Source organism: Cervus elaphus, chromosome 3 (genome assembly GCF_910594005.1).
Source record: "Cervus elaphus chromosome 3, mCerEla1.1, whole genome shotgun sequence".
Classification (NCBI taxonomy): Eukaryota; Metazoa; Chordata; class Mammalia; order Artiodactyla; family Cervidae; genus Cervus; species Cervus elaphus.
The window spans coordinates 13453652-13470000 of record NC_057817.1 but is presented as its reverse complement, the minus strand read 5'-3'; the positions used below and the strand labels follow the sequence as shown (position 1 = coordinate 13470000).

Genomic DNA, 16349 nt, shown 5'->3' with positions numbered 1-16349 from the left:
TTTATGAAAATCTTATAATGTTTCATAATATTGTATGGGGTATCAGATTCTCAATGTACATAAGTGGGTTCCAGACCCAGCTACTCATCAAAATGATAGAGAAAGCAGCTCTTTTACCCCTTTCCTGTTTACCCCACTTCTGCTGCCCTCTAACCTTAAAAGAACACAATTACAGGCTGAGATCACTAAGCAATTGGAACTAACCCCTGACTTATGGTCTCCTGAATGCGCACCCTGCCTTGTCTAACCTGTTGATTTTTTTCCTAGATAAAGAGAAGAATGGAGAACTAAGCTGTTAAAAAATGACTACTCTACCTGCAACAGCCACCCCCCAAGCCCTTCTAGCAATCCTGCAGGCAGATCATAGCGGGGTAAAATAACATCTGGAGAGAGAGTCAGTCAGCACACAACGAGGAACGATGCAAAACCAGCCTCTCCCCACCACCCCACTAGTTCCCTTTAAAATTCGTCACAGCTGAGCAGAATCTATAGAGATGGCCTCTGAACAGGAGTCCATCTTCTCCCCAGATTGCCAGTTTTTCTGATTAAAGCACTTTTCCTTTCTACTGACACTTGATTCTTGAATTATTGGCTTATGAGTGGCAAGGAGATGAACCTAGATTTGATAACAACAGCAGGAATTTTTTAAAAAGTAGATCTAAGAACTAAGATCCCACAAGCCGTGCACAGCAAACTGTGAGATGAGGACATAAGTAAATAAACAGCAGTTTTTCCTGCTACTTCTCCATCAGCTCCTCCCTACCACTTCAAAAAAAAAAAATAAGCAGAGAGAAATATCCTTATTCAGTAGTGTCCAGTTTGGAGCTACAATCTCTGATTTAAAAGTTTCCCCATGAAAGGTTGACTATCATTTCAGTTTGGAAACCCATAATAAATCCTAATGCTTAAACAGTCTCCATTCCCCTACCCACCCTAGTTATTACCTGTCAATTAAACCATATTCTTAAACATTGGGTTTTTCAAATTCAAAACCAATCTTGTGCATGTGTGCTCAGTTGTGTTCGTCTCCTTGTGACCTCATGGGCTGTAGCCTGTCAGGCTCCTCGGTCCATGGAGTTTTCTAGGCAAGTACACTGGAGCAGGTTGCCATTTCCTACTTCAGGGGATCTTCTCAACCCAGGGACCCAACCCACGTCTCTTGCGGTCCCTTGCACTGGGCAGGCAGATTCTTTACCACTGGCAAGTATAATCTTACCTATAAAAGGAAAACCAGTTTTACCTATAGACTTTTCTCAGCAAGCCCAAGTTACCAGGAATTAAGTTCCTATAAAAACAATTTGGTCTGAACGTTATTAAAGCATTTGAAATATTTTAAAAAATCTCTAGCAGCCAGAAAACAGTATTGCTTTAACAACAAAACTTTTGCCGTCTTTGCTCTCCTTAGGAGGTAAGGAAATAAACTAAACTATGGAACAACAGCAATAACAACAAAAAGCAGCCTCAATGTTCCCCTGAAAAGGTTTTTTATAGGAGATTCTAGAATCAGCTGCCACAGTGTTGCCTGCCAGGCTAGGGAAGAACAAGAGGAGGCAAGAGATGCACATTCACCCTTAGGTGTTAACAGTGCTTCCTCTTTCCCCAAAGAATGAGATGAACGCTGCAAGCCATTGCAGCCACTGCACTAATCTTCCTTACTATAAACCTTAAGAAAAGCAAATACACAGGAAACAGGGTGTTGGTGGGGAGCAGACCAGAAAAGGCTTGGATCCCCTCCACTTCCAGATACATAAGCAACAGCACCATCCTGAGCCTGAAGGGGAAAAATCAGGCTATAAAATTATGAAATGATGGTACGATATTATCAATGGAGAAAAATGAAAGAATGAGTATGTGTACTTATTTTCAAACAAAAGATAAATGGTCTAATCAGTTGTTCAGAAGAATTTTCCTTGAAAAGGGCCTTTTTCTCAATATTCTTTAAATTGTCAGCACTGTTGAATAGGATACCAAACACTTTGATTGACACTTCACCCAGCATCCCATTAGAAAAGTCAGAGCTAAGTCAACTGACTGCTCTGTAAGACAACAGACAAAAAGTTCACTATTACAGAAATGCTAAGGAAATGTAACAAAATGCTGTCGAGGATGGTGATATCTACTACAGAAAACAAACCTGCCTGAGAGTGTACATTTACTGTATTCATAACTGGCAATAATTTGGCAAGGCAAATATTATATTCTATCATCTCTACAGACCCTGTAACTGATGTTCAATACATTTAGTAATTTATCCAAAGTCACATCATTTAAATCTAAATCTTCAGGACCCAATCCAAAGGCCTTTCTAAAATATTCTTACCTGGATCTATACATGAGAAGATTAGCCAATCACCACGTGCTTCTTCAAAGTAAACATCACTTGCTTTCATAGTATGAGATGTATTTAACTTTTTATCACACTTTGTTATGAGATTGTAAGAAATGTCACTCGATGGAACAGGTAAATTTTTGCCTGAATCTTCAAATTAGGAGAAATAATTCTATGTAGTTTGGAGTTTTCCATTTCATAAAAATTACAGAAATATACTCAAACCACTCATATCTAGCTTTGATGTAACCTGACAACATTATATAAACATGTATTCCTGCAGTTTATTCTGGTGGGACACACAACATGAACACGCACAAATACACCCTTTTGTAAGGGGAAGGGACTCAGTGTCTCATGCATTAAAAACTAAGATAATGCCTTCAAAATGCTGGGTTCGTACTGCTAACGGGTATAATGACTCAAAATTTACAAAATTAAAATGCTGAGGTGTTTTTTTTTTTGCTTTGTTTTTGTTGCTTTTAAATATATAAAATGTAATTACTTCTAAGCTGTCACAACTGATATACATAAGCAATGACTACTAAATGTACTTGGTATGTGGTTATCTTTAATAATACATTAATAGAAATTCTGGATATATTTTTCATTTTCTTCACAACCTAAAAACTAAGTCATTTATTTGTTTTTAAATGTGCTTCATTTTTCTCATGTTGTCTTTGCTGTTTTCTTTGAATCTTACATTAATTATAAGCAAAATGACAATCACACACCCAAATGCAGGCACTGCAGATTCCCTTATTACAACAAAGAGAAGTATTATGATCTCTGCATTCTATTTGATTTCCTGAAATGAAATGAATAAACATGTGGAGAAAGAAAGAAAGTGTCCTCTGGAACAAAAACACTGACTTCACTAATCAAGGCCATAATTACTGAGGAAACATGTATTAAATTCTGAATTCATGCTATTCCAGTTGATGCAAGAGTTGTAATCAGACCAACAGAGCATACAGGAGCCATCTGGGTGATGCAAAGTTGTAAAGACAAACCCTGAGAGCAAGGACACATCGACCTTCCTAGTACCAAATCATCATAGACTTTTGTATTAGAAAGTGCTGTTCTTCCCTTTTCATTTCTTATTTTCCTTCTGAAGAAAGGAATACTGTGATCAATAGGTATGAAACTGGATATTAAAAAAAAAAAAATCATACCATGCAACCTTTACCCTATTATCAATGATCAATGAATTTAACATTCAGTTTTATCCACCCCACCTCCCACCCTGCTCACACCTTTTAAGGACTCTCTAATGCACTCCAGAAATCTGGCTTTCTATAGCTTATATTTACACTTGAGAAATCAATCCTAAATTAGCATTTCCATTGTTCCAGGCATTTAAGACAGGAATCTGACTTCTAGGCAATGACAGTGGGTTTCAAATTTGTGCAAACCACATCATTTTCCGTGAAACTGACAGAACCCAGTTGAATATGAGTAGCCTGACAGTCACGAGATCCCCGCCAGTCAATTTGATTCCTCTGAGGCAGCAGGTTATCGAAAATTGAACCGAGTGATGTAATACGCATCCCAGACAGTGTTATGAGAACAGCAGAGATGATTTCAATGAGACTCATTATTTATTCATCACAAGGTCCAATTTGCGTGTCATTTTCACTGTCGGTGTACTCAGTTAACTGGTTGAAATTCAGTGCTGATAGAGTGTTTTATACTATAAAAAGGACCCTTTTAATTTTTTTTTTCTGTCTTCCTGTATGAAAGAGTACAAAACAAAGGGATTTTGTGTTTGTGGCCATTCATGGTAATATCTGAACACCATTTAGCAAAGCTGGAAGAACAGACATAGGAGAAAGCCCTTAAGGGCTCCCTGTTTTTCTCATTAGGTGTGTATAATAACATGTCAAATATTACAGAATAAAGAGTAAAATAATATTATTATTCAGAAAATAACTGCTTTTCCTTTAAATGCTACAGAACGAGATAATCACTGATAGGAAACACTCACAGAATGAGATATAACCTCCACTCTCGAGTCGAATCCTTAGTCTCATCACCCAAGGGACCTTCTCTCAGGTTCAGGGAAAGAACAGGAAAGAAAGCTTTCCCAAGAGACAAGAAAGAGCTGGCCTATACATTCTTGGGTTTTTCCCATGGACCAGTCCAAGGGCTAGCACATTTGAAAACCATGCATCATCTCTCATCAATGTTGGGGTCACATCGTATCTTAAAAGACCCTGACATCATCAGACACAGCAGCTATCTCAGTTGACCTTTCCTAATTCATTTTACTAAGTGCATGCGCTTTATGTATCTGCTGAAAGGACTGCTCAGAGCTCCTCAGTAACTTCCCCTGAGTTTCCCTCAAGGAAATGCTCACCCACCACCTTCCACTTTTCCCCACCTCTCTAGTTATAAATACCTACATCCAAACAATCCTTCAGGGCCCTGCTCACACACCCCTGCCCCAGAAGGTGCTTCCCATCCCCTCAGCTGAAAGTAACCTCCCTGTCCTCTAAGCGCCCTCGGGCTCCAAGTGCCTGACAACCCTCACAGCTCTCCAGCTTGAATTTCAGTTCTACACTTACATGTACTATTCTCAACTTCCTACTATTCTCAAATACCCTTAAGAACAAATTTTATTGATTCATCTTAGATTCCTCACTTCACCTACCACAGTGCCTTGCACAAAGATGAACCTTTAAAAAAGTAATAATTTGTGATAAGATTGCTGTCCCAGGTATTAACACTAATGCAAGCATCACAGAAACTTGCAAGGACAGTCAGTTTCCCAAATTTAAATGACTTAACTTGAATCTAAACAGCAAGCAGAATACAGAATCATCTCAAATCAGCTGAGTGAGGAAGCCAACCTGCAGGAATAAAATACCCTATTAATCTTTGACTTTTGGAATTGAAAAATATTTCTGAACCTCGACTTTATTTGTGGTATTATCTGGTTAACGGTCTTGGCAGCTGTTCAAAGTTTTAAAGTACTACAGGTCATGAATATTAAACGCTACAACAAGTTTACTGGGAGGAAATCCAAATTCATTTGTAAGTGCATGACAAATAGTCACCCCCTCCAGTTCCAATAATGCGAGGAAATACTGTGATCGGAACCAGAGTTTCTTGCTATATCTAGATTCTCACAAAGTCAAGTGTAAGGCAAACGAAGGGAAAGACAATTCTCAGAAAGCAAGAACACAACTTGAAGCAGAGTGGTGCAGATGGTGCTTGAAGACAATCAGAATCAGCAAATATATCCTATTTCATTCAAGGCAATGGATATGAGGGTCACATCTTGAGTAAAACCACAATCTGGCCTAGAAAGAAAAGAGACGAAGCCATAAATGATAACAGATTCTGCTAATGCCATCCAAGCAGCTAATCAAGTTAAAAAAGCACATGTGGATCCAATGTGCAAATACCTGCAGGCTATACAGATTCTTCTGTACGTGGGGAGCCACACAATACAGTCTGATGTACAAAAGCACCACGTTTAACGTCTTCAGTGTTCAGACAGTGATGAGCCCAAAACCTTCAGCAGAATATAAGCCCCGACCCTGGGAAACCATTCTCAAAATATGCCCAGTAAATGGTTTGGAAACATGCAACTATTTGTTAGTGTGGGTCTGATGGTTGCATCCTATTATAGAGCCTAGCTTACTTAATACTCAAGATAAAGGTAAACTTGCTCACCACAGGCAGCCTCCATCAATCACATCTTGCTTTGCATTAAAATAAAGTTTTGCTAGACAGAGATGACTTGTTTTTCAAAAGTGGCAATGCCTCCCATGTCCCTCTCTAGTAATACAGTGTCTTTATCTTGTTTACATGAAATAGAGCCACAAGATTTCATTTGAAAAAAAAAGGTGGCTATCCAGATAACACATATCTTGGAAGCAACTACAGTAAAATAAATGTAGTCATCTGTAGAGAAAGTCTTAAAATATCAAACTCAAAGGGCTTCATTTTTCCAAATTATTTTGGGCTATAATTAGAATTGTTACACTCGCTTTCAGATTTCCTTTCCTTTTTAATTTTTTTCCACCTGTAACTGAATAAGTGATTATGAGGCTAATAAAGGGGAAAAAATATATTTCCACATTAAAACAGTTAACAGATGTTAAAAAAGCACAGAAAATGGCCACTGGGCAAGCAATGACTGATGTTGGGTAAGTAAGAAAAATGTTGCCTTTACTGATTTTATTACCCATGTACCTCCTGGGATCATGGGAGACTTGTAAAATATTTTGTGGGCAGATAAAAGTCTAGCATTTATTTGCAAGGCTAGTTTAAGTGTCTTTCAAGGGTTCCCCATCCCCCTTACTTTTTGACAACATAAAGCTAAGCAAATGAAAACCATCTAAGAAAGGCTAAAATAGTCATTTGTTGAGAGGTCAAGAAAACTTATTTTTCAACATTTTTCTGACATGCATCTCTTCCAGTTCCACCTTCCAGACCTCACTAATCAGGAATGAAATCCTCACAGTAGAAAGGAGAACGTATAACATTTCACTTTACCACTGCAGGCACATCCGTTTCAAAAGTCAGTCTTTAAGTGTGAATTCAGTAATTCACTGGGGAAGCCCACAGATTTAATCTCCTACAAATCCTCCAATTTTTTCCCTAAGTATTGAAAACTGTATTATTTCATGTTATAGTCAACCATATTATTTCACAAGTCATATTATTCTCTTGATAAGCATTTACTAAGTTAAATGTGCTAATATTTTTGGCATATTCAGAACAGTGCCCAGGAGATATAAACACTGTACATGGTTGTGTGTGTTTGTGTGACCGTGTGTGCGTTTAGTTGTGTCCAAGTCTTTGCGACCTCATGGACTGCAACCCACCAGGCTCCTCTGTCCATGGGGTTTCCCAGGCAAGAATACTGGAGTGGGCTGCCACTTCCTCTGCAGAAGATCTTCCCCACCCGGGATCAAAACCCACATCTCCTGCACTGCAGGCGGATTCTTTACCACTAAGCCACCTGGGAATCCCATACATGGTTACTAAATACTAAATAAAATATCTACAATATTCTGGGTACTTACTATTTTTCAAACCCTTCACCAAGAAAAATAAGACTTCCTTATTTCCTTTGCAGAACTATAGAAATGTTACATGTCATATGGACACGGGCATCATTTGCTTGAACCTGAAGAGTCAAAACACGGCAGCCAAGAATTCTGGCCAAATTCAGTCATCCCGGGAAGACTGTCTGGCCCAAACAGGTCATATTTGTTCTTAAGTAACCAATACTAAATAACAGGAGATGTCACAGAAAATCCAGATGGAAGTCTTAGAAAAATCTTAACCTCTCCCACACAGAACCCTATACTTTCTTACTGCAATGACAGGATGGACAGAAGCCCCAGGGAGGGGCATAACTCCTGTCCCTACAGCTCCTTCTGCCTGATCCTAGTAAACGCTGACTTTGGGACCTGAACCTGACAAGAAGCATGGAATCAAAACATCTGACACTACTAAAGAAACATGAAGCGAGAAACTGAGTGTGATTGCTATGAGAAAAACATTACTGACAAAACTATAAAAATGGAGAGATTGCCCCTCTAGTTTTAATCGTTTCCAGCTTGAGGAGGACCACCATTTTTAGATTTTTGAGCATTTGGCTAGTTCTTTGGTTTGCATAATAGAGCTAAACATTTGTGCACTGGGTTTTTCTGTTTACATATAAATTCTGTTTTAATAAGGCAGGGAAGTTTATTTCATCTGGCAAACTATGATAACTCTGATGTAGAGTTAATTGGTAAGACATTCAAGATGTATTCGTTTAAGGTTGAAAAGTCTTTTAATCTACTTTCTTCAGAGTCTCTTCTAACTCACCCCAGGCATAGAAATCTATATATTTTAAAGAAAAAATATGAAATTTTTACATATAACTTCCATATGTAATCCATGCCAATGTTTACAAGCCCTATAGTCATGAAATTCTAAATGGAAGTTTTTACTTAAATATTCATGCTTCAGCTTCAGTTGATTCCTAATTCATATGCTTTCAAACCACTGGAAAAGTTTGGCCTTCTCTTTCTTGAAATAAAGAATTATAATTCCCATTGATATTTCTTCTTTCCCTTCAACTAATATGCATTAAGTGCCTTCCAAATACTGGTTATCCAGTTCACAACAATGGAGAAAGCCATGGCACCCCACTCCAGTACTCTTGCCTGGAAAATCCTACGGACAGAGGAGCCTGGTGGGCTGCAGTCCATGGGGTCACTAAGAGTCAGACCCAACTGAGCGACTTCACTTTCACTTTTCACTTTCATGCGTTGGAGAAGGAAATGGCAGCCCACTCCAGTGTTCTTGCCTGGAGAATCCCAGGGCCAGGGAGTCTGGTGGGCTGCCATGTATGGGGTAGCAGAGTCGGACATGACTGAAGCGACTTAGCAGCAGCAGCAGCAGCAGCAGTTCACAACAAACACCATACAATTCCATATAACCTTCCCAACTTCTCCAGGGGAGAACATGATCTCTATTCTGACATGAAGAAACAGGTCATTGAGCTAGTTCAAGGCGACTCACTCAGTGCAAGTTAAGATTCAATGCTTATTATTTCCTTCTCTACTGCAGAGTCATCTAATTTCTTTATTCATCTTCATACCCTTACAGTGTAAGATCACTAGACAGTCACAAATATGTCTTCTAGTTCTAGGGATTCCATTTTCTGGGTGACCTGCACATCTCTGGTTCTCTACACCTCAGCTGGAGACAAGGGGCCAGGCATAGATCATCTCCAGGTTTCTCACAAATCTATAAAATCTATTATCCAAATGCCCTCATTAAGCTCAAAAGGCCAAACCTAAGAAAAAAGAAAAAGCTAAGCTGAGATAGCCACTATCAGATGAAGGGTATTGCTGCCATGACTAGCTTCCTTGCCCACAAGCAGTGGTTACCAGAAAGCCTGGGTAAGTTTCCACTTGAGAACTCCTCAAGACACTGAACATCGAAGCATTAAGTCCTTTCCCATAGGATGGGGAACTTTGTGCCCAACTCTTTGCAACCCCATGGACTGCAGCCCACCAGGCTCCTCTGTCCATGGGATTTTCCAGGTAAGTATACTGGAGTCGTTTGCCATTTCCTTCTCCAGGGGATCTTCCCAACCCAGGGATGGAACCCAGGTCTCCTGCACTGCAGGCAGATTCTGTTAATCTGTCCTATGGCAATTTAATTATTAGCTCAACCAAAGAACTTAGATGGAAAGAAAAGTTTTCTTTCCTTGCACTAGTGGCAGTTCTCATTTTCTTAAGCAGCAGTTGCATGAGTAAGGCTGCCAAATAAAATACAGGATGCCCAGTTGTATTGTACTTTGAGATAAACAAAGAATAATTTTCTTTTATAAATATGTCCCAAATATTACATGAGACAAGCTCATAGTAAGGAGCTCTATCAGCAACTTTATCCTTGAAAATAAGCTTAGAGAACTAAAAATTTCTCAGAAAAGAACTTCAAAAATTCTAAAAGCAAGTCCTGAACTGACATATCAAAATAATTTCCTAATTTATGAAATGGTAAGATGAAAATTCTGCAGAAGAAAACGCAGTGCTTCACAGGCTATCAAGGTCTTAAAACACCCAATCTGCATCCCCAAATAGCTCTCACCCTTACAAAAGACAAAGACCATGACTTATTCTATTTGTATATCCAGTACAACGAGAAAATTTGCTATTGTTGATGATGTGGTTTTAAAAAGAAAAAGATTTTAAAAATAAATAAATAAATAAAAGAAAAAGATTGTTCTCCCTCAATTTCTTTGAATGAATATTTAAAACTGATTTGAAATTAAGAGCTTGGCTTTCAAACCTATGTTGTTTTCGAAGTACCAAATTCGATCGAGGGTTTTCAAGATTCAGCAGTTAATGGAAATCACAAAAGAACTTCATTAGGCACTTGATACTTGAGTTCTAAGTAAACAGGTTGTTTCCCCACAGAGCAGAAGCACAGCAGTAATTACTATTCCTAAGTTAAAAAAAAAAAAGTCATTTCAAAATAAATGTTTCTATTTCCTTCCATTTTGTTCTTCAATTTCTTCCCAATTCGATTACTACAACACTTGACAGTTTTCTCAGGGTCAGTATCCTTGCTGAAGAGAATCCAAAAGGATAAAGGAGCTGGTCTGAATCATGTCTGAGGTTGCAAGCAGTGGCTAAGTTCAGTGTTTTACTCAAAGGCAAGGCAAGTCTGAGTTTATTGTGAGGGAGGGAAGATGTGGAGATGGGAAGCAGGCAGTTTCTCAAGATGCACTAGTCCACTCAAGGCGTCCCCTTAACACACCAGCAGCAAACTGCTCAGTTATCTTCTAGTACTTGGGATTCCAAAAGTGCTTCCGTGACCTTCAAACAACACTGCATTTGAAACCACTGAGGGAATTCGGAAGAACACATATTAAGCCCTGAGGCAAAGGTCTTAATTGGCCTCAGGGCAGAACTTATAATAACCAATTTCTGTTTTGACTCTTCTATTCTTATACACTACAACAAGGAAAAGGTAAATATGACTCATTATTTAAAAATGTGACTTCCCAGAGCACAGCAGAGAGGTTTGTTTTCCAAAGTCAGTTTAGGAAAAGTAATATTAACAAACGGCAGAGGATTTCCTCTTTCCAGAGTCGAGCATCCAGCTCACTGATCAGCTGTGTTATTTTTTCAAACACCTATTACAGGCTATTTATTGGATTACAGGACTTGGACTGAAATAAAGGAGTCAAGGATAAATAAATAAAGATGCATATTCTTTACAAGGCAGAACTGTCCTTCTACCCTCTCAGAAATCATGAAACTAAGTTAAGAAACCAGAGAAATAAAATAATCAGAGACTGACACCCAGGTTAGTAGGGATAGGCCAGAGAGGACACTTCCACCTCACAAAGATCAAAAAGTAACTTACTTTAAATTCTCTTTGAAACGGAATAATCTGCTTTTTCAAATGGGGAAAAGAGATCAAGCTCAGAGGGAACTCAGTAACCCGATGCTCATGCCCAACAGTCACTTACTTTGTAGATGGTGGGTAAGATCTGTTTCATTTTCAGTCTGTGAAAGACAAAGATGTCATAAACGGCGGAAACTGCCAGGACCGTGACGCCTTGCTCCTTCCATAACATGCTGCATCCGGCGCACATGCCCGTCCCCAGGAACCAGCCCCAGGTCCTGGCCGAGGAGCCTCTTGTAGAACAGTGTTTCATGTAGCAGAGTAAGGACAGGAGGAAGAAAAAACTGGCCCCCACATCAGCCCGGCCCACGATTCCGGCCACTGCCTCCGTGTGGATGGGGTGAGAGGCGAACATCAAGCCAGCCATGAAGGTCCAGTACCCGTCCCCAAGGAGGATCTTAGAGAAGTTTGTGAAGAGACCAGTGACCGCCGCGTGCAACAGCACATTGACCAGATGGTAGCTCCAGGGATTCAGCCCTCCGATGGCGTGGTTCAGGCGGAAAGAAAGAGTGCAGAGGGGCCGGTAGGACTTGTGGCTGCCGCTGTGGGTGAGCAGGGTCCCCCAAAAGTCATTGTAGAAAATGTGGGTCCAGGGGGTTTCTGGGAGAAGGTCCTGGTTCGTCTTGATAGCACGGCTAAAAAACAATGTCAGAAAAGAAATCAAATGTAAAAGACAGAGAAAAAACACATTACTAAAATATACTACTGAAACATCGCCTTCCTGCATAGCTTTCTCATCATGGGGTTTTAGATGGGCTTCCGGGTGTACATGATTAATGCAAAAAAGCCTTAGAGTGGCTTCACAGGGAGGTTGAATTCAGATCCTCCCAGTCACCCTTACTAGGTACCACAATTAGGGTTGTATTTCTTCTCCTCAAAAGCTTTTCTTCTTTGTTTGAACGCAAATACCTTTGGAGAATGAATGCAGAGTTTCAAAGAAGTTGTCAAACAATTGCCTTCCTGTGGCATGATGGCTAGAAATGCAGATCTCAGGCACCAGGCTGATATAAGGCCTGAGAATCGGCATTTTTTAAGAAGCAAAGTCTCAGTTAATACTGATGTAGGGGATAGACTTAGAGGAAGGACTAGCTCTCTTAGTAGAAATAAATTTTAGATAGAATCTCTGCCCAGGGAAATGATTACCATACATGAGGATCACCTGGGGATCTTGTTAACAGGCAAGCAAAGGTTCTAATTCAGTAGGTCGAGGAGGAGCCCAAGATTCCACATTTCTAACTCTTGTAACTGTTCATTTATCTTCTATGCAGAAAAGCAAAGGACACTGCTTTGCAGATTCATGCATGTTCCGGAGACCTAGTGCAAGGAACATCTTGGCCCTGTTAACTGCTGCTATTACTATTCTACAAAGACTGTATTCTAATCTACAGAAAGTCCCTTATTATATTCAGCTTGACCCACAACTTCTGAAATCAGGTGCACCTGGGGGGTAGAATGAGCCAGTGACCATTAATGTATGTCGACGCCTGTTTTATCTACTCTGCCAAACACTACTACATACATAATCTACCGCCAAACTGCTGCCTGCAAACAACTACTGCCTGTCTGCCTGCAATGCAGGAGACCCGGGTTAGATCCCTGGGTCAGGAAGATCCCCTGGAAAAGGAAATGGCAACCCACTCCAGTACTCTTGCCTGGAAAATTCCATGGACGGAGGAGCCTGGTAGGCTACAGTCCATGGGGACACAATTGAGCGACTTCACTTTCTTTCTTCTTTATTTAGAGTATTAGCAAGTGGCAGCTGAATCTACTCATCAGTGAAATCCTTTGTTAACAGAAGACCTACTATGTCATGGTGGTTTGATTTTCCATTTTGATTTGATTTTTACAAGGCTCTGTGTATTGACTGTGTACAAATGAATTTCCATATAAATTGGCTTTTAAAATATTAGAAACAGATGTTATTCTGTATCCATTAAATTAAAACACCTTGTTATGACATTCATCAAGAGTCTACCCCAGAAGTAATTGCTTAAGACTTGATGGGTTATAATTAATATTTTAAAGAAATATGAAAAACTGCCAAACAGTGTTGTCAGAGAAAGCTGATTTCAAGCCATTGGGAATAAAAAGCCAACTGGCCTCCACTAAACATTAACCTAAATACTGATGTGAATTTCTCTATTATCAATGCAGAAACACTCATATATTCAAAGTCGGGGCAGCAGAAGGCTCAACAGCAGAACACTGTGGGATAAGACTTGGCTAATTTAGCAAGGAAAGCTGAGAAGCACGTTTTGTTTAGGACAGTATTTCACCCTTTCAGTGGCAGACCCATATAGGATGGAGCCACGTTCCCTAAACCAGTTTTCTACATGCTCTTAGTTCAGCTCCACAACCAGCTTTCCTTTTCAATCGGTTCAAAGTCGCCAGAATTTCTTATGTCCATAGCAATAAATCTAGTAATCCACAGCAGCCAACAAGATATAAGTCTAACTCCAATGAAACAAGAATTTCAAAACAAAGGACAAAACAACAAATCTCATAATTTCACTGTGAGAAAAAAACAGAGGCACAGCCCTAAATTTTCTGCACTGTAGGAAAAAATTAAACGGCAAACAGCATCAATAAAACAAAAATGTAACAGCAAAGGAACATTTCACCCATGTTCAAAATATATTCCACTAGTGGAGACATCAGTCTGATAAAATTATCTGATGGGTGTTATTAGGTAGGTTTTTATTTACTCAATGAATATTATGGCACAAGAACATGAAATAAGACTAAATTATACTGGGCTTTAGAATATAAGTCATCACACACATGCAAGTCAGTGATAAGGGATGAAATATACATCCCTTTCATCATATTAAGAAATGGACCAAAAGGGATTTAATAGAATCTAAACAATATACCAGCAAAATGAGAAGCAAAGGTAGTCATTCAACACTAAACATAATAGGTTCTCATCTATTTGAATTTTCTACCTGAGTCCAAAACTGAAAGAGGGAAAACTCTTCTACTATTTCTCAGCAAATAGAAAGGCATAAGTCAAAACAAAATTTCATGCTGTTATAATCTGAAGTTACTTCTGTGAGTGGGTATTGACAATTCAGAAAGACACTAAGCAATTAGGAAATTTTCACTCTGGGAAAGATGAAGAATGTTGAAGTAGCAGATGTGGAAAAGATACAAATGTAGGCAGAATTCTCCAGAGAACACAGGACTAGGAGACTGTTCTTGGAAGCAAAAAGATCTATTCTCTCAAGTCTTCAAGGGGGTTTTAACCTGTTTTCAGTTTTGTTCATTTGTGGCTCTTTGTTTTTTGCTGCCTTATGATTTTTCCTTTAAAAAATGTTGACAAAGGTCAACACTGTTATAAAACTGATGAATGATGTGACACCACCATCCCAACCATCCTTGTGTGTGTTTCTCTGCTATTTTTTTTTCTGTCCATTGACCTTTTCAGTCACAAGCACCCACATGAATGATGACCATTAGTCCTTCAGAGCAGGAATGATGCTTAGATTTTCCAAACATCAAATGGCACACTCTCCCCCCCAAGTACTTTCAATTGTTCTACTAAAAACTAAGTAAAAGCCAAACTTTACACTTAAAAAAAGCAAAAAAAAAGAAAAAAAGTTGTTTTTTTTTTTTTTTTTTAGGTGATGGATTGAAATTTGTTCTGCAGGATAAAAGAGAAAGAGCATAAATCCTTTGTTAATCTGCCCTGCTTCTGTGCTACCCAAGCACACCTATCTATCTCCAGGAAAGGCAGTGAGATGCAATAGTTACGAAAAGTGATTCTAGAACCAATTGGACCAATTATTCCACCTCTCTGTACCTCAGTTTTCTTATCTGCAAAATAAGGATAACAACTGTACTTGCTTTATAGGACCATTTTGAGGAGTTAATGAGTTAGCAAAAAGCACAGTGGTACATGTAATATATGTAACATATTAGCTGCTATCATTATTAGTGGTAGTATCACCGTTAACACAAAACAATCACTGCTCTGGCCATCCATGGAAACACAGTGCTCCTTCTTCATGTTCACAGCTGTCAGCATCTATGCATCATGGTCATGACTGCTTCACTTTAAAATCCTTTAAGATTTAATAACACTCTCAGAACAAAATAATAAACATTTACAACATCTTACCTTTAGTCTTTTCCTATTTTTCTCTTTTTTTTTCCCCACACAATAGTCCTTTAATAGACTTGATAGTAAAAAGTAATGTAATTGCATACAAGCAAACTTCTATCTTCTTCGACTTCCTCTTTCCAACCCTCCTTGGCTACCATTTCCTTCAGACTTGTGTCACAGATGTGGACGTTTCTTCCCAGTTCTGTCTCCTGACCTTTGCTCGCTCTATACTTTTCGCCTTGGCGGTCATCATCTCCAATGCCAGCAACCAGGGGGCACTTTCTCATTGACACCTTCAGCCTGGGTGGTGCTCACGAGTCTACACGTCTACTGGCCCAGGTGATAGTTGTATCTGAATGATGAAATCGTGGTTCCTCTGCTAATACCAAATGGCCAGTTAGCCTCTCTAGAGCACAGCTTCTTTACCAAGTTGGTGGATAAACTTCTCACAAATTGTGCTGAAGTTCAAATGGAGCAATGTTAAAATGTTTGAAATCTACTTTGCCTGGTGTCATGGACTGGTTTTTCCAAACACCTTCTTCTAGTTAAAAGTGTCCTGTTTTTTTTTTCCTTTTGAGAACAGGCCAAATCCACTCTCCATTCATGTGAATAGAGTGAAGCTGTTGTCCTCACCTCCTGATGAAAGTTATCTTGTGATTTGGCCAGTCAGTGTACTATATCCCCCATCCCTATTCCCGGCCATAAGACATGACTTAGCAGCCAGCCAGGTCAATCAGAGTCAAAGCAGCTCTAATAATCTCCTGGGAAAGGACATCTTAGGGGAATGAGATCAGCCCTAAGGGTGCTAAGGGCCCTGAAGATAGAGTCTAAGAATGAGGCCAACACACACAAAAGGAAAACCAGATCAAGGTGACAAAGAGGCAGTTAATTCCTAGTGCAGCTGGAACCTGTCTTCTCTCTTTGCTCCCACATCTACTTTCAATTTGGTTAAGGATAATTTGACACTGGTCAAGACCTCAG

At 39.4% G+C, this 16349-nt stretch overlaps 1 protein-coding gene across 1 annotated transcript in view; it reads right to left on the bottom strand.

The window, feature by feature from the left end:
* The window catches only part of TMTC2 (transmembrane O-mannosyltransferase targeting cadherins 2), a 385731-nt gene that overhangs the window by 218795 nt on the left and 150587 nt on the right, over positions 1-16349 (bottom strand). The window contains exon 2 of the mRNA XM_043880553.1: positions 11328-11898. Within this exon, the coding sequence (XP_043736488.1) occupies positions 11328-11898 (571 nt within the window). The remainder of the gene's footprint in view (positions 1-11327; positions 11899-16349) is intronic.